This window comes from Mustelus asterias, chromosome 12 (genome assembly GCF_964213995.1).
Source record: "Mustelus asterias chromosome 12, sMusAst1.hap1.1, whole genome shotgun sequence".
Lineage (NCBI taxonomy): Eukaryota > Metazoa > Chordata > Chondrichthyes > Carcharhiniformes > Triakidae > Mustelus > Mustelus asterias.
Window position 1 is genome coordinate 28,229,455 of NC_135812.1, and position 25,347 is coordinate 28,254,801.

At 40.0% G+C, this 25,347-nt stretch overlaps 1 protein-coding gene across 2 annotated transcripts in view; it reads right to left on the reverse strand.

The window, feature by feature from the left end:
• Positions 1-25,347, reverse strand: part of ggnbp2 (gametogenetin binding protein 2) — a 65,273-nt gene that overhangs the window by 18,178 nt on the left and 21,748 nt on the right. The window contains exons 2-6 of one of the 2 annotated variants that reach the window (XM_078224963.1): positions 20,370-20,450; positions 14,710-14,963; positions 13,321-13,419; positions 1,218-1,331; positions 828-1,037 (exon numbers count right to left, since the gene is read on the reverse strand). In XM_078224963.1, the coding sequence (XP_078081089.1) occupies positions 828-1,037; positions 1,218-1,331; positions 13,321-13,419; positions 14,710-14,963; positions 20,370-20,450 (758 nt within the window). The remainder of the gene's footprint in view (positions 1-827; positions 1,038-1,217; positions 1,332-13,320; positions 13,420-14,709; positions 14,964-20,369; positions 20,451-25,347) is intronic. The other variant, XM_078224964.1, reaches the window with a different exon arrangement.

The window sequence follows — 25,347 nt, forward strand, 5'->3', positions numbered from 1 at the left end:
TCCACCTTCACAACCCAAGCCATATTACCAATTTGCGAAATGTTCTGGAACAATGCCAATGACAGAGATTGAATCCTCTCCAAAACAGCCTTTAAGCCATGCCCCAAATGTCATCCACAACTCATTTTTGATAATGGAAACAGTCAACTTGATCGCAAGTTTTAGTGTTGCTGGTATGGTGCTGGCATCGGAAGTTGTTAGGGAAGCAGAGGGGGTTTTAAAACAGCCTTAGAATCTATTGCAAAATATACTAGAAATCAGGGAACTAAAATCAAATTGCCTCAACATGTTGCCATACTACACAGCAAGTGACAATTTTCCTAACCCCATCTTCAAGATCGTTGGTAAATGGGTGTTTTTCTGGTTGGTGATCAGTGACTAGTGGTGTGCTTCAGGGATCAGTGTTAGGACCTCAATTGTTTACAATTTACATAGATGATTTGGAGTTGGGGATCAAGTGTAGTGTGTCAAAGTTCGCAGATGACCAAGTTGAGTGGTAGAGCAAAGTGTGCAGAGGACACTGAAAATCTGCAGAGGGATATAGATAGTTTGAATGGGCAAGGGTCTGGCAGATGGAGTACAGTGTTGGTAAATTTTGTTATCTTCAATTTTCTCCTTCAAGAGTGCAGTCGCCCCAAGTGGTTCATAGCTAAATCTCTGCAAATTACGAACAAATGCTGTAAAGCTTCAGTCAATTACTGTTGCAGCCTTAAAATAGAAGCAATTGAATTCAGCAGTTATTTTACACTTGCATCATGTCTAAAGAAAATACATTTTTAAAAAAGCAACCAAAAGCGCTAGATAGCCCACTCTAGCAAATTACATACTCATACCCTCCTGCGAACTCTGGCTCAGCACGGCCCAAAAGATGCGCAATGAAGTCAGTCTCACAGCAGACATGAATATGTCGTTCATGGGGACAGCAACGTAGTCCCTCATAGAGCGCTGCACAGTAGCCCTTTTCTTTGCTACAATCCAATTCCCCGATGAGAATGTTGTATGCACGTAGTACTTTATTTTTACAATCCGTGCAAAACCTGCAATAAAAAGAAACTGATATGAACCATAAAATTACCATTACAGTTGCATAGATAAATGCAGTAATCTTTACTCAATATTGAATAGCTTTCAGACAATATAATAATTTATATGTAGTTAATTTCAATGGCAAATTCTGCCCACAATAGCATGCAGCATCCTTGTGCTGTATTACAAACCTGTGTTTCCGTAAATAAGTCTCTAGTGTTTCCAAAAGACAACTGGAGTCAATTAATACTACTTCATCCCTACATTCTTGGGACATTAGCTCCCACACATCCATCCAGCAACCCCTGTTAAGAGAAACAAAGACACTATGATTTTCTCCAAATTAACAAAAGACATTTGACCCAATTAGAATACAGATCACTAGAATGGACATTAATGCTAGATAACAATTATTCAAACTTGCCACCATTTGGGATTGATTTTTTCCCCCCAGAATCAGTTAATTAATGATCTCTGAACAAAAAAAGGGTCTCTTTATGCAGTAGCGCATAAAAGTATGCACTCATCCAATACTGATCAATCATAAAAGGAGAAAATGGGAAAAAAATCCCACAAACATTTCTGATTTATTCTAAAATGCAAGGAGCGAACAATTAAATTTAAAACTGAATGATTTGGTAACTCAAGTTTTCCAATCCCGAGGACAACTCGAGGTCCTAGTGAGCATCGCCCACTGAAATAATAAAAGTCACTTGCTGTTCAGTTGTATCTACATCCTATTAAAAGTTTACATTAGGTATGGTATTAAAAACAAAAATGTATATAGGGTGAGCATCAACTAGGATTAAAATCTAGAAAGATGGAGGATTAGGGGAAGGATGTGGGAAGAGAAGGAAAAAACATTCAGGCAAAATACAAACTTGTATTTATATAGCACCTTTCACATTTTCAGGATGTCTCAAACTACTTCAGTATCAATTAATTTGAAGCAATCATTTGCCATGTAGGCAAATACAGCAACACCCCACAGACAGTTACCAGTTAAATGATCAGATCTGTTTTAGTGCGACAAAAGTGAAAAATGCTGTAAGCACTCAGCATGTCAGGCATAGTATCTATGAAGGACCTGGTTCTGATCATCAACAATTGCCTAAAATGTTAATTTCACATCTCATCTGATAGCACGTCAATGTTTTGACAAAATTCAATTCAGATTTCTAGCATCCCCAATATTTAGTTTCATTTGTCTTAGTAGCTTTGGTTGATCCTGGATTAATTACATGCTCCATCTCCTGAGTGGGACTTGAACCCACAACCTTCTGAAGTGATCCAAGGCGGACAGAAGTGTAAAAAAAATCAAAGGTAAATTCATATTATTTAGAAAGCTGGAATTTAGCAAAGAAAAACAAACTCAGATCAAATGAACCTTAGTGAACAATAAATTGTTACTGATAAAAACAATTTAATGCCAAGAGTGCTAATGTACTGAAGAAATGAGCTTCAGTGGATTAATGGTCTATACAAAGCTAGTTACTTGAAGACTGTGCTAACTAAAACTATACAAAGTTTTCTGCATAGTCAAGGTATTTAATGTACATTTGGATACATCATACAATGGTATGATATCCAAATAAAATGTACATTATGTTGCACTCATTAATTTTTTCAACATTTTAAAGGATGACCAAGTTAATCAAGGGGATTAAACTAAATACAGTTGTGAAACCAGAGGGTGAAATTATAGAATGCCCTTTCTTTTAACCCAATCATAATTTAACATTTCCAAAGAAAATCAGGGGTCAAGGAGCAACAGCATACATAATCTTGCTGTATTTTACCAGTCAACCATTGTGTACAAAATAAAATATTCAAGTGGCATAAAAAGCGACCAAGATGTGGCTGAGGCCTCCTCTGGACACTGCATCCCAGCAGTTTGCTCAAGTCGGAGTTGCAATATATTGAAAACGCATGTGTATTTCTGTTGTCTTGACAAGAGAAAAATCAGTTAATTGCCTCATTGCATCTGCCAGCACAACCTCAAAGATGTAACTGAACTGCAATGATGCTCTACAACAAAATTAATGATCACTCTTGTTTTATCAGTTTGAGGGAAAACACCCAGCTCATAGTATTGCCAGATCTCTCAGCCTATGTATTATGCTTTGTGTAACAAACCAGAACTCAAACCTAATTTGTTGTACTGGATGGAATCAAAGGCTGTATTTTTCAAGTGTTATGGGTTTACCAATGCTCTCCTGCAGCTCTGTTGTTTTAAAGGAGGATTTTTTTTTTGTAGTAATTTTGGTCTCAATTCTCAAGATTGTCTCCTACTCTTGGATTTTATGTTAAATCCTTACTGAAGAAACCTTGAGTGAGGTTCTGATTCATTTTAGTTATACTTTGCTCAAATGCATACCATTTTATCTGCAATTTTAAAATTCAAATGGAATGCTTTCCATTTATGAGTTTTATTTTTAAAAGTAGATGAGAGATGAAGTAATTTTGCTAGCTAGAATTTCCCACAAATTTGCAGGCCATTTATTCCATTTCCAATTCCAAATGCAACATGGTCAAATTACTTTTGAAATGTAATAAGTTGCTGACGTTTACCCCAGTTTGCTTTAAGCCTAGCCACTGCCACTGCTAATATTGTTCCCATACACTATTAGCAGTGGCAGTAGGAAGGCCAAAATTGAAACTAGTTCCTGCATAGCGATGGAATTACAAAAATTCAATATTGCAAATGTGATAAGAGCATTCAAAGAGTATAACTAGATATGGGTTCAATGTTGGACAGAATATTTCTATTTGCTGCATAGTTTGATGAATTCAGGTGATTTCTGAAATCAGCACCAATAAAAGAAACTAATCCCTGGCATGGATTTCCATCAGTTGATTTTCAAACTATTGGCAATATCTGCAACCTCAATCAACACTTCCAATCAAATAATTGTTACAACATAGGAGACTGTCATTCGGCCCCTTATGCCAGCACCGGCTCTCCATATGAGCATTGACTGTGTGCAATTCCTCCTCGTTTTCCCTATACCCCTGTACTAATTATCCAATGTGCTCTTGAATGCCTCAATGGAACCTACAAAACAGCACATTTCAGACCCAAACCACTCATGAGAAAGTTTTTTTCCCTCACATCACATTGGCTTCTTTTGAAAATCGCTTTAAATTTGTGCCCCTTTGTTCTTTATCCTTTTAGAAGCAGGAACGGTTTCGCCCTATCTTCTCTATCCAGCTCCTTCATGGTTTTGAGCACATTGATGATATCCCCTCTTGGCTGCCTTCTCTCCCAAGATTTCACAACTCAGTTTCTCATTCCTGGAATCATTCTGGTGAACTCTTCTGCATTCTCTGCAATGCGTTGTTTACAATTTACACAGATGATTTGGAGTTGCAGACCAAGTGTAGTGTGTCCAAGTTGCAGATGACACTAAGATGTGACTAGACACTTAGACGGGGGAAGAGTGGTAGATGTGGTTTATATGGATTTCAGTAAGGCGTTTGATAAGGTGCCCCCTGCAAGGCTTATGGAGAAAGTGAAGGGGCATGGGATACAAGGGGACGTTGCTTTGTGGATTCAGAACTGGCTTGCCCACAGAAGGCAAAGAGTGGTTGTAGATGGGTCTTTTTCAGAGTGGAGGTCGGTCACCAGAGGGGTGTCCCAGGGATCTGTTCTGGGACCCTTGCTCTTTGTGATTTTTATAAATGACCTGGATGAGTAAGTGGAAGGATGGGTTGGCAAGTTTGCTGATGACACAAAGGTTGGAGGTGTTGTGGATAGTGTAGAGGGATGTCAGCAGCTGCAACGAGACATAGATAAGATGCAAGACTGGGTGGAGAAGTGGCAGATGGACTTCAACCCAGATAAGTGTGGTGGTTCATTCTGGCAGATCAAATAGGATGGAAGAATATAATATTAAGGGTAAGACACTTGGCAGTGTGGAGGAACAGAGGGATCTTGGGGTCTGGGTTCATAGGACACTCAAAGCGGCGTCGCAGGTAGAGGCTGTGGTTAAGAAGGCGTATGGAATACTGGCCTTCATCAATAGAGGAATTGAGTTTAGAAATCGGGAGATAATGCTGCAGCTGTCTTGGACCCTGGTCAGATCCTACCTGGAGTACTGTGCCCAGTTCTGGTCGCCTCATTACAGAAAGGATGTGGAAGCCATAGAACGGGTGCAGAGGAGATTTACGAGGATGTTGCCAGGATTAAGTGGTATGCCTTATGAGGATAGGTTGAGAGCGCTAGGTCTTTTCTCCTTGGAGAGGCGAAGGATGAGAGGTGACCTGATAGAGGTGTATAAGATGTTGAGAGGTATTGATAAGAGTGGATTCTCAGAGGCTTTTACCCAGGGCTGAAATGGTTGTCACGAGAGGCCACAGGTTTAGGGTACTGGGGAGTAGGTATAGAGGAGATGTTAGGGGTAAGTTTTTCACTCAGAGGATGGTGGGTGCGTGGAATCGGCTGCCAGTAGTGGTGGTGGAAGCGGATTTGATCGAGTCTTTTAAGAGACTTTTGGATAGGTTCATGGAGGTTAGTAAGATAGAGGGTTATAGATGAGCCTAGAAGGTAAGGAAATTGTTCGGCGCAACTTGTGGGCCGAGGGGCCTGTTGGTGCTGTAGCTTTTCTATGTTCTAAGATCAATGGTAGAGCAAAGTGTGCAGAGGACATCGAATGCCTGCAAAGGGATATAGATAGTTTGAGTGAGTGGGCAAAGGTCTGGCAGATGTAGTACAATGTTGGCAAATGTGAGGTCATCCATTTTGGTAGGAAGCACAGCAAAATGATTTAAAATGGTAAAAAATTGCAGCATGTTGCTGTGCAGAGGGACCCGAGTATCCTTGTCCATGAATCACAGAGTTGGTTTGCAGGTAATTAAGAAGTCAAATGGAACTTTGTCCTTCATTGCTAGAGGGACAGGGAGATTATGTTGCAGTTGCATAAGGTGCTGGTGAGGCCACACCTGGAGTATTGTATACAGTTTTGGTCTCCTTACCTGAGAAAGGATATACTGGCACTAGAGGGGGTGCAGAGAAGATTCACTAGGTTGATTCCGGAGTTGAGAGGGTTGGCTTATGAGGAAAAACCCAGTAGATTGGAACTATACTCATTGGAATTTAGAAGAATGGAAGGGGCGGGGGGGGGGGGGGGGGGGGGGGGGGGGTGTCCACTGGTGGGTGAAAGCAGGACTAGGGGGCATAGCCTCAAAATAAAGGGGAGCAGATTTAGGACCGAGTTGAGGAAGAACTTCTTCATCCAAAGGTTGTGAATCTGTGGAATTCCCTGTCCAGTGGAAAAAGTTGAGGCTACCTCTGTTTTTAAGGCAAAGATAGATCGATTTTTGAACAGTAAAGGAATTAAGGGTAAGATGAGCGGGTGGGTAAGTGGAGCTGAGTCCACAAAAAGATCAGCCATGATCTTATTGAATGGTGGAGCAGGCTCGAGGGGCCAGATGGCCTACTTCAAGTTCTTATGTTCATTCACATTCTTGGTGTGGCACCCAGAACCGTACACAATACTCCAGCTGAGATCTAACTAGTGCTTGTGTAAGTTCAGCATGACCTCCTTGTTCTTCGACTCCATGCCACTATTCATTAAGCCAAGAATAATGTTTTCTTAACTGCTCTCTCCACCTTCAATGATCTATGCACGTATACACACCCATGTCCCTATGCTCCTGCACTCCCTTATGATTTTTACTCCAGGTTTTATACAGTCTCTCCATGTTCTTCCTACCAAAATGAATTGAACAATCTGCCAAATATCTGCCCATTCCACCAATTTGTTTATGTCCTTTTGAAATTCTTAGTTGACAATACTTCGAAGAAGATTTGTGTCATCCACAAATTTTGAAATAGGTCCCTTTTATTCCAAGAACTACAGTTTAGACGTCTCAAGTCCATTGTGTGGTACTACCAAATGCCTTCTGATAGTCTATATAAACCACAATGTCCCCATTAGAAATCCATGCTGACTTACTAATTGACCTATATGTTTCCATATGACTAATTCTATCCTGAATAATTGTTTCCAGAAGCTTCCTCACTACTGAAGTTGAAGTTAAACTGACTGGTCTGATCCTTGCAACCTTTTCAACAAATGTTTGCAATTCTCCAGTTCTCTGGCATCTACGCAAGTTTAAAGTTTATTTATTAGTCACAAGTAAGGCTTACATTAACACCGCAATAAAGTTACTGTGAAATTCCCCTAGTCACCACACTTTGGCACCTGTTCAGGTCAGTGCATCTAACCAGCACGTCTTTCAGACTGTAGGAGGAAACCAGAGCACCCGGAGGAAACCCACACAGACACGGGGAAAACGTGCAAACTCCATGCAGACAGTGACTCAAGTCAGGAATCAAACCTGGGTCCCTGGCACTGAGGCAGCAGCGCTAACCATTGTGCCACCCAAAATGGAAACGTCAGGGAAAAACTGAAATATTATGGCCAGTGTCCCTGCAATTTCCACTCACTTCTTTCAGTATCCTTGGATGCATCTCATCCAGACTCAGTGCCTTTTCAACTTTAAGCACCAACAGTTCAGCACATATTTCCTCCTGATCAATTTTGAACTCTTCTTGTGACAGTTTCATCCACTGCTACCATGACCTGGGTAGCATCTACTTCCTCGATAAAGACAGATGTAAACCATTCATTTAATACCTCAGTAATGGCCCCCCATCTCCATGTGTAAATGCCCTTTTAGGTCCCTAAATCAGCCCAAACCCTCCTTTTCCCATTTACGTGCCTAAAGTGGACTTTGGGATTTCCTTTTACGTTGGCTGTCTGCCTTTTCTCTTAATCCCTCTCTGCTTCTCTTATTTGCTTTTCCACCTCTTTGAACCTTCTGTATTCCATTTGGTCCTCAAGAGGCTATCTTCTTTCATCCAGGGAGCTCTAGATTGTTTGCCCTACCTTTTCTTAATAAGGGAACATACCGTGACCGATCCATTTCTTGTTTGAAGGTAGCCCATTATAACTACTCTATGTTTGCAGCTAACTACCTTTCCTGTAGATTTGTTCGTCTACATTCTTCCCACTAGTTGGTTGTCTATAGACTACACCAAACAATATACTTGGACCCTTTTTGTTCCTTAGCTCTCGCCAAATTGATTGTGTCCTTGGATCTTCTTGGACATGCTCTTTAAGTAGCACTGCAATGCTCTGGAACAAAACTGCCACCCCTCCTTTTTCTCTCCCTTTCCTATCTCTTCTGAACACCCCGTATCCAGCAATATTGAACAGTCCTGTCCTTTCTTGAACCAGGTCTCTGTCATCACCGCAACACCATATTTCCACATGGCAATGTGCACATGTAACTTTCTAATCTTATTTACTATATTCCACGCATTCACATAGATGCTTAGTAAGCCTGATTTAGACTTTACTACTTTCTTCCTTACTGCAATTCCACCTTAGCTTACTATTCTCTATATTAGTGCTATCTGTGTCTCCTAGCATTTTGTGGACCCTGGTATTCCTCTAATATTCCCTTCTGGTTCCCACACCCCTGCAGAGTAATCTTAAGCTCTCCCAGTAGCACTAGCAAAACTCTCCACAATAAATTCAGTTCCAGCTCTGTTTAGGTGTGACTCGTCCAGCTTGTACAGGTGCCATTTTCCCCAAAGCCAGTCTGAGTGTTTTAGCAGGATTGACAGAAATACATTGTTTTCTGGAACTCTACAGTAGCTAAACTAACCTACATGTGATTCTAGTGCATTTTTAATTTAAGTCAGCAATGCATAGAATCAAGTTTCATGTTGTTTGAACTAGCAATACCCCTTCAACCTTAAAGTCTGCTGACCAATGTCCACATCTTGAGTTTTCATAAGCAGTCTGAATTACAAGTAAACCACAAATATAAATTTACCTATATTACAATAATGACTACAATTCAAAAGGTGCTCAATTTGATCTAAAGATATTTGTGTTGCTGGGGTCATGGAGTGCTATTCTAAATGCTCTATTTGCCACTGACAGCTTTAATGCCTCATCTGTGCCAAGTTATCTGATCTCCAATAACATTAAAACTCACCACTGTTATATACATTTTTAGTCTTAAGGGAAGATGGGCAAAATAAAGTCAGCCAACGTTTCCACCTGACTGCTGTCTTAGGAGTCCTGCTATTTCATAGACAAAGAATGTTAAGTTAAACTGCTGCATCCCTTGCTTAAATAGCCAGTCAACATTCATCATTATGAATCATTAATGCAAGGGATCAGAGGGCCACCAGCAGACATAGAACTAATGCCTCTAAATAAAGTACCTTTAGTTAGGAGGGAGCAAGAGAGAAGAACAAAATATGAAAAAACATGACTCAGATATAAATTCCAGTTTCATGATACAAATAGATTTATGGGGCAACTGTATTTTTCATGTCTCTTGGGTGTGTAAAGCATGCTTTCAAATGCACTATTTTAACCTATTCTGAATGATAGATACTTGGACTAAGGAAGCTTTACGATAGTGTTTTTAAAAAATTACTAGGAGGATGATTAAACATCATTTCCCTCCCTCTTCCTCAACCCTCCAGATCCCACCTTTAACCTGTGCTTTTGCTACGAGGTGTAACAAGTTACAAGATTAACAAGCAGAGTTATGCCATGCTACTAAATCCACTAGCTATCACAAACCAATAATTTGTTTGTTACTGGTCAATTTCTAAAAACAAGCCTCTGCATGCTTGTTTTGAAAGTTATTTTTTTTAAGTTAATTCAATAAGTATCAGGCCAAGATAGCAGATCAACATTCAGTAATTATCAAAATGTACTTCATAAAAGGATTGTGGTTGACGACAAGGATAAATTTGGTTAAAAGCCAAGTATGAACATGATATGTTAATGTTTACAAGTGTACTATGCACCTCAAATAAACTACCTCGACATTTATCTCCCTGTTACCTGTGTGGTGGCTGAAAAGGTCCAAAGTGAAAAAGGATGCTACATCTGACTTCTTTCTTGCTGTCTCCATTACTTTTCTTATCTGACCCTAGTGCTCTCTCTGCGTTTCCACTGCCACTGTTCCCTTCACTGTAATTTGCAGAAGAGTTAACAAGCTCAGGATCATTTATGCATACATCCTTCTACCCTTCACCTATAAAGATGTACATCAAGTGTATTAAAGATACAAAATCCTACAACTTTTACTGCATTCTGAAACAAATTTCAGACATCAAATAACTTTTGTTAAATAAGATTTTGCTTTGGAAAACCAACCTATCATAAAGCCATGACATCTCAGATGTTGGAATGCAGCTTCATTTCCCTACTCAAAGTTGCCAATCCTGAGCATGCATTTCTAAGAGGCATACCAAGGAAGGAGGACAACTGAATCACTGGGCAAATAATCAGCTGAAGCTGCATCAGCTCATGACTTGAAGACAGGCACCTCCTCACTGCAGAGAGTGTTGGCCTTAAAGTACAAGATGATTTATCAAAGGCCAACTTAGAGTTTTTTTTTGATGCACGCACAAAAATAGTAATAAGAAGTTTGAAAATGTCCTTAATAAACAGTCAAAAACATTCAAATACCAATTTATGCTACGCAACAATAGGTGGTCCCAGAATAGAGAAGATATAAAATGCATAAAATCTAATTTTCTGGAATTTGTAGTTCAATCTGCTTGGTGCAATGAAATTCATTAGCTCAATGATCAAACTTTTACTACTTGATGGCTGTTACCATCACGAACAGTACACCGAGATTATTATGTTGATACAATGATTTGCCATGAACACTTGAGCAGCAAAATGTAGTTTTATTCCACATAACAAGAAATACAAGGGGATTCATTTTGGGAGGATAAACAATAAAGGACACATACACTGAAGAGGTGCAGGCAGACTTTGGGGTTCAGAGATACAAATCTAAACAGAAGGAAAAAATGGCAAAATCCATTGAGAAGGTGCAAAATTGACCTAATATAGTACAATGGATGAGAGGTTTTCATTACGAGACAATAGACTGAGGCTCCATTAATTGCCAGAATTTAAGAAGCCTCGTTGAATTGTTCAAAAGAATATTGAATTGTTAAAGAATATGGCAAATTGGGAAAAACACTTTCCACCAACCCAAGTACAAGATAATGGGAGGAACAAAATAAGAGGTCCAGGGAAGGAGACTTTTAAAAATAACTCAAGGAAGCTTGTTAGGACTTGGCATGCCATACCTAAGGGAGTATAGCAAGTGTAAAATCCACAAACTTTTAAAAGAAATTGAATTTATTTGAAAAAGGCCAATGGAATGGAAACAATTGATTTTAAAACCAGCAGCACAGACCAATAGGCTGACTGACCTTCACATGATTTGCACACTTCCATCTCTCCCAAGGAGGCACCAATCTAAAGAGCTCCTTAGGCACCCTCTATTATGCACTGACACTGAATTGTTCAACCAGCTGAGACCAACCAGATTAGCAGCATAATGCACCATCAAACATCACACTAGTTGTCCAATCAGGGCAGGACACAGGCTTTCAAACTGGGACCCCAAAGGCCTGGTTTCTGTCCATCTCAAATTTCTAAATCCTTCTGTACGACATTTATTCAGCCATATCTTGAGTTTGCAGAAACTAATTTTACCACTATCTTCCTTTAAATAGCTGCTTTATCATTGGGAAGATAAGATGAGGAACCTCTGGAATACATCAACTATTGGCAGTGATTTGTGAAGTTTGAAAAGTGAGTCAGTCAAGTGACCTGAAGGTTTATCTGGAACTAAGTGGAAACACATCCCAGTTTTCAGTTTCAGTATTAGTTTTCCAAGTCCCATTCATGAGCCAATTACCAGTGCTCCTCACAAGTACTGTTGAGCCTGTTGCCTCAGGTGTTTGATTACCAAGTCTGCCAGAGGTGGCAGACCCAGTTTTGAACTTCTATCAGCAAGCAGGTCAAAGAGCTAATTCAGCCTTGAGAGATGATCTTGCCCCATCTGTCTACTCACCCAAATCTACCAGAGTCAACAGTTGGCCTAATAAAAGTGGGCACCCACTAAGTGGATAAAGGAACTCATGAGCAGTCCTATGTCACCAAGAGTACATTATCACCATCATTCTGGCCATGATATAGCCTGCTAAACAATGGTTCCAATAGTTTCCACTGTTCAGCAACAGTTGCTTGCCTCTTACCCAATGTTAAGCCTCAAACTCTGGATGTACAAGCTATTGCTCCAAGCCCGTTTCCTCAGGCCCATGACAAATTGGAAGGAACAATATAGGACAACTCAAAGCATGCCACCGATACTTTAGATAGTTAAGCCTTTCTCATCAGCATAGAAACAGAGCTGAGGTAATGGATATGCAGATGAAACTGGTGAATAAAAATGCCAATCTAGCACAATGCACTTACTTTTGAAAATACCCAAACTTTGCTGCAAGATTAGAAACATTGCAGAGCAGATTTCATTGCCATACTGAAAAATCAGGTTTTATAAATAACTGATCCACAAGGTAAAGGTTAACTATACAATGGAGGAGATGTAGGTAACTAAGTATCGAAAATGCAAAATCAAGTTAGATCCAATAAACCTAAGAGCATGTACGCATGAAGATGTGCCACTAATCTCCAATTTAGGCCTTGAACCAAACAGATACCACTGCAATTGAAAAATGTCTCTCCCTCTGTGGTGAACCATAGATGGTTACCACTATGGGTACTTGTACATATGTTACGCTTGTTACTGTTGGGGTTAGGGTTTGGGTGTGCCACCTGTTATTATTGTTTATATGGTACACTCCGTTCGGCTCCGCCTTCTTACAGGAGTATAAAGGTCACTGCTACTTCCTAGCAGTCTTTAGTCTGGGATAATATTGTTAAGTAGTGTGCTCCTATTTGTCGTGAATAAAAGCCTTTATTCCCGGGTACGTTCTAGCCTCCCGTGTGAATTAATCGCGCATCACCCTCACCCTCAAATTTCCTTCAGTGGTACCAGCAAATATTCCTTTGAGCCACTGATCATGAATAAAGTCCTGAAAATTTCACGAAAACTATTAAGATATTAGAGAATAAAGGAACTATATTTCATTCAAATTCTTATTTTCAAGATTATCTGAAACATCTCGATAACCAAATTAACTTGATGAATAACCTTCAACTAAAAGTAACACCAATAACTAACCAAGAATAGCTAATTTGCCCTGATTTACTAACCATTGTATTCAAAAGTGATTAAAATCCTCCTCTCATACAACTAAAATTGGCTTTATAGGTTAGATTGAATTTATAACCCAACAAAGGTTTTACACTGCCATAGAAGTGCAGCTACATTTTTAAAATTTACACTATAATCTAGTATAGAAGAACTGTAGGTATTACTTACCCTAAAGGTTTTGGCTTGTGCGTATCTAACGAATGTAATTGACATCTTTTGTTCTTTTTACTTTTAGGAATTGCGTCAATAGTCTCATTTAGTTTGGACCTAAGAAGAAATTATTCAGAACTTAACTGTATGGAACATTAACAAAAACATTCTCCAAAATGGACAAACGTCTGCAGCGCTGCCCATAGGTAGCCTACGACTATGATGTTGGATTACACATCTTATACATTCAGAACTCTTGGTTGGGTTTCACTGGATTGGAGAAGGAAAAGAAAAGACCAAAATAATTTGCTGTGTCTGCCCTTCTGCATCACCTTTCATTTGATAAACACCAAGACCAAGGCCAGGCTCCAATATATGCAGCAAAATAAACATTAAAAGCAGGCAAGAAACATTTAAAAATCATCATAACCCTCAATTATAGAGCAAAGTAGTAAGGTCAGGGAAAGGGAAACCATGACCCAAGCCTCCAAAACATAGGTAGGCCTCTGGAAAGAAAGGGCATGGCTATCATCTTAGCAGAATTAGAAAATTGAACATTTGCTATTGAACAGCTATAGGTTCAGGCAAGTCAATTAAATCATCGAAAATCTAAAATGGACCAACTGTATGCAACCTTTAAAATGTTCTTTTGTGAAGTTGAACTTTTGTCAATGAGTCAAGTTGCTCATTTCAGTCAACATGCTTTTTGCTACAAATTTAGTTACAATCCAGTACTATATTCAACACTTGAGTTTAATGTTGAAATTATTCTCGACTGGTCTAGCTACCTCTACTTCACAGCTCATGGGGTGACAAAAATGCATCACTGATTTGAAATATCACTACTGCACAGCTCCAAGCTCACCACCAATAGATTTATTCAAGCCAAATCCATCAACTAATTTCCAAGTTAGACATGTGCAGGATTAAATGAGATTTAGTTGTAATTAACGTATTCGGGAGTGATAAGTACACACTTTTCAGTTTAATAAGTTTTAAAATTGTTCCTCAAACAACAATCACTTCAATTTACCTGGTCATATTTACTAGTTAAACCTATAATATTTATTTCCTGTTGAATCAAAAGTTTTTCTTGTTCCCTTTTCAATCAAGTTAATATTACAAGGTATGGCATACAGATTAAACAATGCATTCCTCTAAATAGGTAGTTGAAATCCGATTGATAGTCAAGAAACTACTCAGACAACCTTACCCAAATTGAGCAACATAGGGCAAGAGCAGTATGCACAACCTAGTATATTTCAGTTAGTTATAAATATTTCTGTACATTTATTCAACACATTTCAGAGTAGATTTAAACATCAAGTACAGTCAGGAAACAGTCACAATAGTTAAATGATTTAGCAAAATGGGCTCTAAAAATCTAATCTAAAATAATTCACTTACCCATGCACATAAAATAACGTGAACAGCTTTTTTGCGTCAGTCATGCAGGCACGAGTTACTGAAAGAACTCCTGTGGGCCCAACTGAGAGTGGCTCCAAGGCTGGATTGCCAGATTCTACTAGCTGAGAGAAAAGACGCTCCACGCTGCGTCGACATCCAACACATGGAACAAGCTGAGAAAGTGCACTGAAGACTTCACGGGATGTTACCATCATAGCAATGTTAAGATCTTGCTGCTTGAGCATGCCATGTTGCTGAAACAAAATGATTTGAACTTTCATTCTGTGATATGTAAACATGCTAAAAATGTTTAGAATTACAAATGTAGGAAATCTTGATAATGACAAACCCTTGTTGGAAAAACTACAGCTGATCTTAATAACTTACCTTTAAATACAGCAGTTTAGTGCAATCCATTAAGGCTTCTTCAAAGAAAGTAGCTACACTTTTCAAAATGCAATTTTCTTTGAATTAAGATGCTTGCATTGTCTTCTACCAGATTTAATTTTAATATGCACTACAGATTCTAGATTCCTGCTTTTGCTTTCAGCTAGAATCAAAACTAGTAATCTGAATAAAATGAAATATTTAGAATAACTTCAGAAAAATGGTTCAAGTATGAAAGAACTGGTAAACAATGGATTGACCAGATTTGTGCATTTTATTTCTTTCATGGGATGGGAGAATTGCTGACAATACCACTGTTTGTTGCCCTCGAGGTGATGTTTCTTTCAACAGCTGCAGTCCATATGAAATAGATAGACCCATAATGTTATTTCATAGAATCCCTACAGTGCAGAAGGAGGCCGTTTGGCCCACTGAGTCCGCACCGACAACAATGCCAACCAGGCCCTATTCCCGTAACTGCACGTAAATTTACCCTGTAAACATTCCTAACACCCAGGATTAATAGGCCACTAAGCCTTTCAATCCTGCCCTGCCATTCAAGTTAAGTTTTTAAGTTAAGTTTTTAGGTTTAATTTTTAGTTTTTCAAGTAGGCGTACGTTAACACTGCAATGAAGTTCGTGAAAATCCCCTAGTTGCCACACCCCGGCAGCTTGTCATATACACTAAGGAAAAATTTAGCATGACCAATGCACCCAACCAGCACGTCTTTTGAACAATCATGGCTGATCCATGTCGGCCTCAATTCCTTTTCTGTGCCATTTCCTCATAGTCCTCAATCTATCAAATATTTATCCACCTCCACTTTAAATACTTCTCATGATACAGCCTCCACCACGCTAAGGGACAGAGAATTCCAGAGATTCTCCAGAGAAGAAATTTCTACACACCTCAGTATTAATTCCTGAGCAGTAAAGGAATTAAGGGTTATGGTGAGCGGGCGGGTGAGTGGAGCTGAGTCCACAAAAAGATCAGCCATGATCTTACTGAATGGTGGAGCAGGCTTGAGGGGCCAGATGGCCTACTCCTGCTCCTAGTTCTTATGTTCTTATTACTTTGTCTTGTAGCTATGTCCCCTGGCTTGAGACACACTCACTAATGAAAACATCTCACCATCTACCCAGTCAAGCCCTCAGGATTTTATACATTTGAATAAGGTCACCCCTCACTCTTCCAAGGAGTGCAGACGCAGACTATTTAGTCTCTTTTGATCGGACAACCCCTTCATCCCAGGAATTAACCTGGTGAATCTCCTTTGGACTGCCTCCAATGTTACAATATCCTTTTTTAGTTAAGGGGACAAAAACTGCACGCAGTATTCCAGGTGAGGCCTCACCCATACAACTGCAACAAAACCTCCCTATTTTTAAACCCAAAACCCTCTGCAATAAAGGCCAAACTACTTGATGGACTTGCCTGCTCACTTTTTATGATTCATGCACAAGAACATCTAGATCCCCTGTAATTCACTCACTTGCAGTCTCTCTCCATTTAGATGATACTCTTGCCTTGTGATTCCTCCTACCAAAGCACATGACCTCACATCCCCATTTTAAACTTCATTTGCCAGGTTTTCACCCAGTCACCCAAGCTATCTGTAACCCATCGCAGAATCACAATATCCTCATTATAAAATGCACTTCCGCCTATCTTTATATCATTGGCAAATTTGGAAATCTTACATCCTGTCCCTTCATCCAGGTCATTAATGTAAATAGTGAACAATTGCAGGCTAAGAACTGATCCCTGTGGTTACATCTTTTCACTACGAAAAGGACCCATTTATTCTTAGACGGGTAGAGTAATAAAGTAAGGGCAGAGGAGAATTTTCCACATCTGTATGTTTAGCATCAACAAGGAAGATGGCATTACTGTATCTGATCAAGTGTCAGTAGGGAAATATTTAGAGAACAAGTGACCTACTATCGCAAGTTTTAGCTAGGCTATAGAAAGGGACAAGGAGCAATCCAGAGTAAATTGCGAGTGCGCCATTTGTGATAATGAGAACATTGGTCTGGCCCAGATACATTGGAAACAAAAGCAAAACAGTAACAATGGTCTGCTTTTTAAAAAATAGCTTGGGACAGTCGCGATACATATCATTGGGGGACGTTAGGATGAACAATTCCAGAGTTCCTAAATGAAGGGAGATAATGAGCACGATAAAGCAGATAAAGTATGCATATGACAGGAAAGTTAAGTAGACAAAATACTGAAAAACGTATGAGAAGAGGCTGGGAGATAACAAAAGGAATCCAAACATTTTAATCGGCATAAAGAGTTTTTTTTAAATGGGGACAATTCAGGATAGAAAAGAGAATTTAAGCATGAAGGCCTGGCTGAGGTACAAAGTTACATAACATGGTTTTACCAAGGAAGACATTGCAAAAACCAGTGGGAGAGATAAACGAGACACTCAATGGGCTCAAAATTGATGAACACAAGGTATTGGGAAGGTTGGCCAAGCTGAGTGACTAGGACTGGAGGAAACACAACCAAGGATATTGATGGAAGGAAGGAAGGAAGGGTGGAAATTGCAGAGGTGCTGACCATAATCTTCCAATACCTTAGGATACATGGGTTGTGCCAGAGGAGAGTTGCAAATATTACACCCTTGTTTAATGAAAATGTCAAGATAAGCCCAGCAACTAGAAGCTAGTCAGTTTAGCCTTGGTGGTCGGAAAACATTTTAGAAACAATTAGGAACAAAATTAATCATCTCTTGGAAAATGTGGATTATGGAAAGCCAGAATGAATTTAAGGGCAAATAAAAGTTTAAACAACTTGAATCACATATTTAGATACTGTAACAGAAAGATTTGACAGCAGTGCTATTGATGTGGTTTTATGTGGACTTTAAAAGACATTGGTAAAATGTCACACAAGAGGACTGTATCATGAAATTATGGAAAAAAGGGACAGTAGCAAGTAACATGGATACAAAATTGGCTGAGCGACAAGGGACAGTAATAGTAACAGCTGTCTTTTGGACTGGAGGAAGTCACATCACGGGATTCCTCATGAGTCAGTGTTAAAACCACTGTTTTTCTTGATCTATATTAATGACCCTGGGCTTCAGTGTTCAGGGCTCAATTTCAACATTTGCAGATGACAAAACTGTTGTGAACTGTGAAGAGGATAGTGTTAAGATTTAAGAGGGCATAAATTGGCTGGTGGAATGGACATACATGTGGCAGATGAAGTGTAATGCAGAGAAGTGTAAAGTGACTAATTTTGCTAACAAAAGCGAGGAAAAGCAACATAAAAAGGGTACAATTCTAAGGGAGTGCAGGAGCCAAGGTACCACAGGTGATATGTGCACAAATGATTGAAGGTCGCAGTGGTTAAGAAAAATAAGTTAATCAAACATTCAGCATCTTGGGCTTTATAAATAATGGCAGAGTGTACAACAGCAAGGAAGTTATATATGATGAACCTGTACAAACAAAGGAGTATGTCATTCTGGGCATGGCAGTTCAGGAAGGTTACAAGGGAGAGAATGCAGAGAAGATAAATGAGAATTCAGGGTTGAGCGACTTTAGTTACATGGAGAGATCACAAGCGCTAAGAGAAGAGAAGATAAAGAGGAGATTTGAAAGTATACAAAATCAGGATTGGTCTGGACACAAGAAAATGGAGAGACTGGCCCCATTGATGGAAGGTCAAGAACCAGAGGACATCAAAGAAAGATTATTGACAAAAGCAGCAAAAGATAACAGGAGAAGAAGCAAAGGTGACATGCGAAAAACATTACACAGCAAGTGGTTATGGTATTAACTGCATTATCTGAAAATTTGGTGGAGGCAAAAACAATTGAGGCTTTCAGAAGAGAATGGGACAATTATGAGAAAATAATTTGCAGGGCTGCAGAGAAAAAGGCAATGGAGTGGGACTAGATCAGTTGTTTTTGCAGAGACAGCACAGAAAGGAGGGGTTTAATGGTCTCCAATGCACTACTGGAAGTGGCAAGTTAACTAGTGCCCATATTGACCAACTCCCTGACTGGGAATAGAGGTAAAAGGAGTCTACTACTTCAAATGGGCACAAAGAGCAAGAAAACAAACTCATTCGATTGAGGTCAGCTGGTGAGACCCAAGAGGTGTAAGTCTTTAATAAATAAAGCCAAATAAGTTCAGCGTATTTCTTAATCTGATTCACATAAGACCAAAAGCATATTCAGCCTGCTCACCATGACAGGGGAACTGGTGTGAAATTTGGTTGTTGTTAGTCTGTACAGTCATTGCAAAACAGCTTCGTTGTTCAGATTCTGTCACTAACGCCAAGTCCACCTGACAGACGATTTAGAGACATCCACATCAATGGACATGCACTGGACACTATCCAGTTCTGATTAAAGGGGTCACATTATGTTAGACCAATTAGGATCTTGCGACCAAATAGCTAAATATTGGGCAGTATGTACAAAATTCTCAACACAAGACATAGGATCATCTTATGGGAGTTGCCAGCGCCTGGAGGAACATGCAAGGCAAACCAGAAATTTGCAATATCAAAAAACACATAATTTACATCTTCTGCTCTTATTGACTTTTCATCAAGTAGCTGTTCATTTTATCAGGTCTTTTATACAGCTCAAGAACTTCCTGACCTGACAACCTTTAAGCTTTTTGCCTTAGAATTTAGAGCTTCAGATTCTCAAACATTTTTGATAGATTATACTTGCTGTGTTGAATACTATAACCCGTTCATATAAACATGGTAACCAAAATTACATACAATATTTCAAAATTAGTGCATTATAAATATTTCAATACAGTAACTATATGCTTAAGTTCAATGTTGTGTATTTGCCAATATGGTGTACTTTGAATGCTACCTTTCATTACTGCTACAAAGCAACGAACATTAGTCTCGGAATGCTTTCTAAAACTTTACAAGATTACCCATTCCACAAAGGCAATATTTGGCAATTATTGCATTAATTCCATTAGCCTTTTCTTTAAATTCTTATTGTACCAAGTCACAGATGCTTTCATATCAGGTTCATTTAACAAGCTTATATTTGGTTTCTGCATCCAGGCAAACCAGAAGCAAGGGACCGAATACCAACTTTTTAGTAGACCCACTCAACCCTTTTCCCTGTGAGACAGTTCATACAAGTACATTTTTCTATAATCGAATGGTTAAGTTAAATTTTAAGGTTTTACTACAAGAAGTGAATATAGACATAATTACAAGTTAATATTTTACATCCAGCACAAAACTAACACTGATGTACATCTTTTCTGCTTACCTGGACAAATTGTTTCAGTTGTGCACCATTGATCTGGTGACCATCAAGGTTGAGCATATTATCAGAGAACTCCATTACCATCTGTAGGGAAAATGCAATTCAGTTAATAGTCATAGTAAAAGGGACTGAGTGAAATGAACAAGGCATCTAAAAGCAACTGCTAGGATTTTTCTGATTATCTGGTTAAAAACCTCAAGTTCTATAACTCTGCCGAAGAACATAAAAGTGTTTAATAGTACAGAACTTAGTTACATTACGTCTTCAGTGTTTTAAAAAAGGTTTCTTTTTTAAAAATCGTAATAGTTTTCCAACTCCTAGTCCATTAACTTCATCAGATAACCACATGCAAGTTCTTCTAATTTTTTTGAAACCACAATTGTCAAAATACATCAGATTATCCTATTCAGAGAAACAATGCTTTATTTTAAGAATTCCTGGTTTTGCATTATCATACATAAAGCTAATAGACATCCTGTGAGAAACTATACATTTGCAATTGTCAATAAAGTTCAGTAAATCTAACTAGAATGTAATCAATTTTATTGATCTTACATGGCTAAATTTGCCTAAACAAGAATGTGTCACCTAAAATCAGACCTTATACAAGATTTACCACTTCTAAACATTTAATCTAGAAACATCTAAGAAAAGCTGTGATTATTACAGTAAATAACAAACTTCAATTATATTTTTTAGAAGCCCCTGAAACCTATCTCCAGTGTGGTAAGGCACCATTAGAATCAAAGACTTTGCAGTTCTTTTTGAACATTGGCTGTTCACTGTGAATGTTCCCCCCATGCCCAGGAGTTTGTTCCCATTTTCAACACAATCTGCAGAGTTATTCTGGCTGCCAAAGACCAACTAAATTAGATGTACCAGCAAGCAGGTACATAATCAGTCATAAACAGGCAAGTTATATCAAGAGAGAGAGAGAGACGGTGGCTCAAGTCAAGGGCTGCTTTCTGCTTTGTGTCCACCCCATTCATGCAGGTTTTCCCCGTCTTCCACCTTCATCTCCACCCCCATCATCCTCAACTTGTCCTTCGTTTTTCCAGTGCCACTTAAAAACAACGACATTCGCAGCCTCTAGTACAAAACAGGCCTACAATCAGAATGATTTCTGGGGTGGCAGAATTGTCCTACAAGGAGATTGTGGAGAGTGGACAACGAGGCACGATCTCAGTGAAGCATACAAAATTCTTCCAGGGCTAAAGCTAGGTGCAGGAAAAATACTTCCACTGGCTGGGAAGTCTAGAACCAGGGGGGCAGAGTCCCAGAAGAAGTAATCAATTTAAGAATGACATGGAGGAATTTCTTCATTCAGGAAGGTGGCAAATCTATGGAACTCTACCTCAGAGGGTGGTGAAGGTTCAGTCATTAAGAGAGAGCGAGCAATTTCTGGATATTAAAAGACATTAAAGGGATATGGACACAGTGCAGGGAAATGACGAGAGGTAGAAGATCAGCCATGATCCAATTGAAATGCACAGCAGACAGGAGGGGCCGAATGGCTAGTTCCTATGATTTTTGAGAGAGTTTTACTGCTGACCGAAGGGTGACACGAAGTAGTAAGAGTACAGTGTGAATTGGGATACCAGTGTTCAGTGCTTGGACCCCTTCTTTATTTGAATAAAGTGCCTGAAGACTCAAATCAATGCACCCTGTTAACTTTGCAGATAGTGGAGACTGAGAATAATATAGTTAGTATTTTTTCAATAACATTGGAAAAGGAATGCGATTGGGAGAAAATGATAAAGGGAAAACTGGATTATCGAAAAATAGCAGGATACAGAAAGTATAAATGTGAGCTTTAAAGAAAAGGCATTGGTTTCTGATCCCTCAAAAGCCCAAAGTTTTAAAAGTGTTTAAATTCCTTCATGGCCGCTCCAATCCTACATCCCCAAACTGCGTTCTTCAAACTCTGCCCTGTTGTGCATGCTTCCTTTCTGTCATTTCATTGGTGGCCATGCTTTCAGCTACCAAGGCATTACACTTTCCTATCTTAAACTACTTTATCACTTGGGTTGGCACAGGGGAAAACAGTGTTTAGCACTGTTGCTTCAGTGTCAGGGACCCAGGTTTAATTCTGGCCTCAGGTGACTGTATGGAATTTACACATTCCTATGGGTGCTCCGGTTTCCTCCCACAGTCCAAAGATATGCAAGTTAGGTGTATTGGCTGTTCTAATTTGTCCCTTGTGTGTAGGTTAGGTGGATTAGATATGATGGATGTTTGCAGGGATGTTGACGTAAACTCAAAATTAAAGAATACAAGATGGTTACCTGGCACAAAATGGACTCTGGGAAAAGACATTAAGATGTGCTGACTTGGGCACAGACATTGCACAGCGAGTTAAAACCTGTTAGTGTCTAAATTACTGCAGGAAATAGATCAGACCCGGAGACACCTTAGCTTGAGATAAAGCAGAACCAAAACAATGAGTTTTGGTAACGAGATCAGTCATTGATGGGGGATATAAATGCATAAATGTATCTACTATGTGTAACGATGTGCTAACTGCCGATGTCCGTACTTGTCTATTATTTGAAAATGTATAAAATATATATTGTAAAGTTGAGAAGGTGACTGCATGCACTGCGGAGAGCCCAGCGCTTCGTCCGATAAAACTCCGTGTAGAATCTTTAAGTCTGACTCAGAGTGGTGATTTTCCCACAACAAATTGGCGTAGTCGGACAGGATCTCACTGCTGGTGAGTTGATCAGTTGGCCTCGATCGGCGAACTGGAGTAGAAATTATTGAATCTGTGGGAGTCAGACTGAGCCAACAATGCAGTTAAAAATGGGTGAAAATTAAGGGAATTTATGGTACTATCGGATAGAAATAAGTATTGATTGCTACTTGTGCTGATCGACTAAGGACAAGGAAGTGCCTGTCTCAAACACGCAGCCTTAGACCAGTTGTTAAGAGGGGAAATCCCCCACACGAAGGTCAGGACCCTGAAGTGGGCGTAGAGGCACAAGGGCACTTAGGATCGCGAAGCATAAGTGACAAAGGTCATTTATCATCAAACTCTGTAGTGGCGAACAAACGCAGAGTTGCCACCTGTTTGCATAAAAGTTAGTGTAGTTTGTGTACTTGTCTGTCATGTTGTAAAGCGGTGCAGAAAAGGAGCTGATCACTCTGACCTAGAGCCGGACACCGGTGGAGGAAACACGTTGCCGAGGAGGTAATCGTGGCCAGGGTAGTGAGTATAAATAGAAACCCTAACGGTGGAGAAAACACATTGCTAAGGAAGTAATCGTGGCCGGGGGTGTAGAAGTCTGCGAGATGGCAGATAGAGAAACTAAGTGGGGACCTGCGGGTTCTCTTATTGATAAATATATGACAAACATACACATGCTGAACACAACTTGGCGCCAGTAACCCGAGGGGGAACGGATGCACAGCCAAAAGCAAATTACAAACCATTCACCCCAGGCAAAAGACAACAGATAATGGCTTCCCTGGGTAAACTACAACCTAGAAGCGCAAATACAAAATTTTGGGAAGAATTAGATACGGTTTGGGTAGGACACCAACTTGCACTTAAGGGATATACACCAATTGGTCAGGGCCGCATGTCCAGCGGATAAATGGAGGCAGGTAGCCGGAGGGCCCGCCAGTCCCCCAGCACAAGACTACAGTGGGGGACGTTGGACACATGCAGTAGCCCTAACAGCAGAAATAGATGCCCAATAGGCACCCTTCGCCCAGTTTAAAACAGAAGTCCAGAGAGTTTTAGGAAATGCTCCTGCTAATTGGAGTAAAATCACAACAACCAAGCAACAAAAGGGGGAAGGAGCATCTGAATACGGGGAGCAGTTGTTCCAAGTATACCAGGAATGCTCAGGGCAAGGAAACCTAGGCCGTGGGGATCGAGCCTTCATCCAGGCTTTCAAGGATGGGCTCTCCAGCACTCACCAAACCATCCTAAAAATGGGAGTGATCATGTCCCAGGATTATGATGAACTAGTGGAATGGGCTAGTGGTGTACTTGGAGGCAGGGAGGAGAAATCTCAGACGAGGATAAAACAGGAAAGAGTAGCTGCCTACAGTAGCGGGAACAGAACTAAGCCCAAACTGACCTGTCACAATTGTGGCCGACAAGGGCACTTTGCAAAGGAGTGCTGGGTCCCAAGGAAAGGAAATAAATTTGGAAACAGTGGGAGACATTGTAATCATTGTAATAAAAATGGGCACACGGAAGCAATATGTTAGGACAAACATGGGAGACCCCCACCCTGATCCATGGCCACAGCAGAATTGGAGGAACAAGGAACCTCAGAGGTCAGCAAGACTGACGGCCTGCAGCCCCCATTCATACGGGTAAGAAAGAGGGAAGGATCTATGCGTCTGCACTAGTAGGGGGCAGGCAATGCAAGATGCTGCTGGACACAGGAGCATCCATATCTACCGACCTTCCCTTACCCACTGCAAGTAGGATGATTTATCTAACAGGGATAGGAGGGTACAAAACACCCGCCTACCTGAGCGAGACCACGTTAGTAGAAATAAATAATTTGTATATACCTATGAGATTCCATGCATGTAAAAATAACGAGGGTACAATAATGGGAAATAATTTAATGAAGGAGTATGAGATTTTGATTGACTGTGGGAAGGGAGAATTAATCTGGCCAAAACAGGACGGCCAGAAAACCGGAATGGGAAAACTCAAGTCACCTCAAGACTATCAAGGTGGCCACAGCCACCACCAGAGATTGATGACTAGAAACAGAGGGGTTTGGAGCCATCTGTGCCTCCGCCCCCGGAGTATGGGCCGAAACGAAATTAGACACTGGCCTAACCAAAACTGACCCGATAAAGGTGTCCAGTCCGGAGCATAAGCCCCACCGACAATACCTGATAAAACCAGAAGCAAAGGCAGCTGTAGTAGAAATAGTTAAAGGGTTAGTGGAGAAAGGAATCTTGAGGGAAACTACGAGTACCACTAACTCCCCAACCTGGCCAGTGAGCA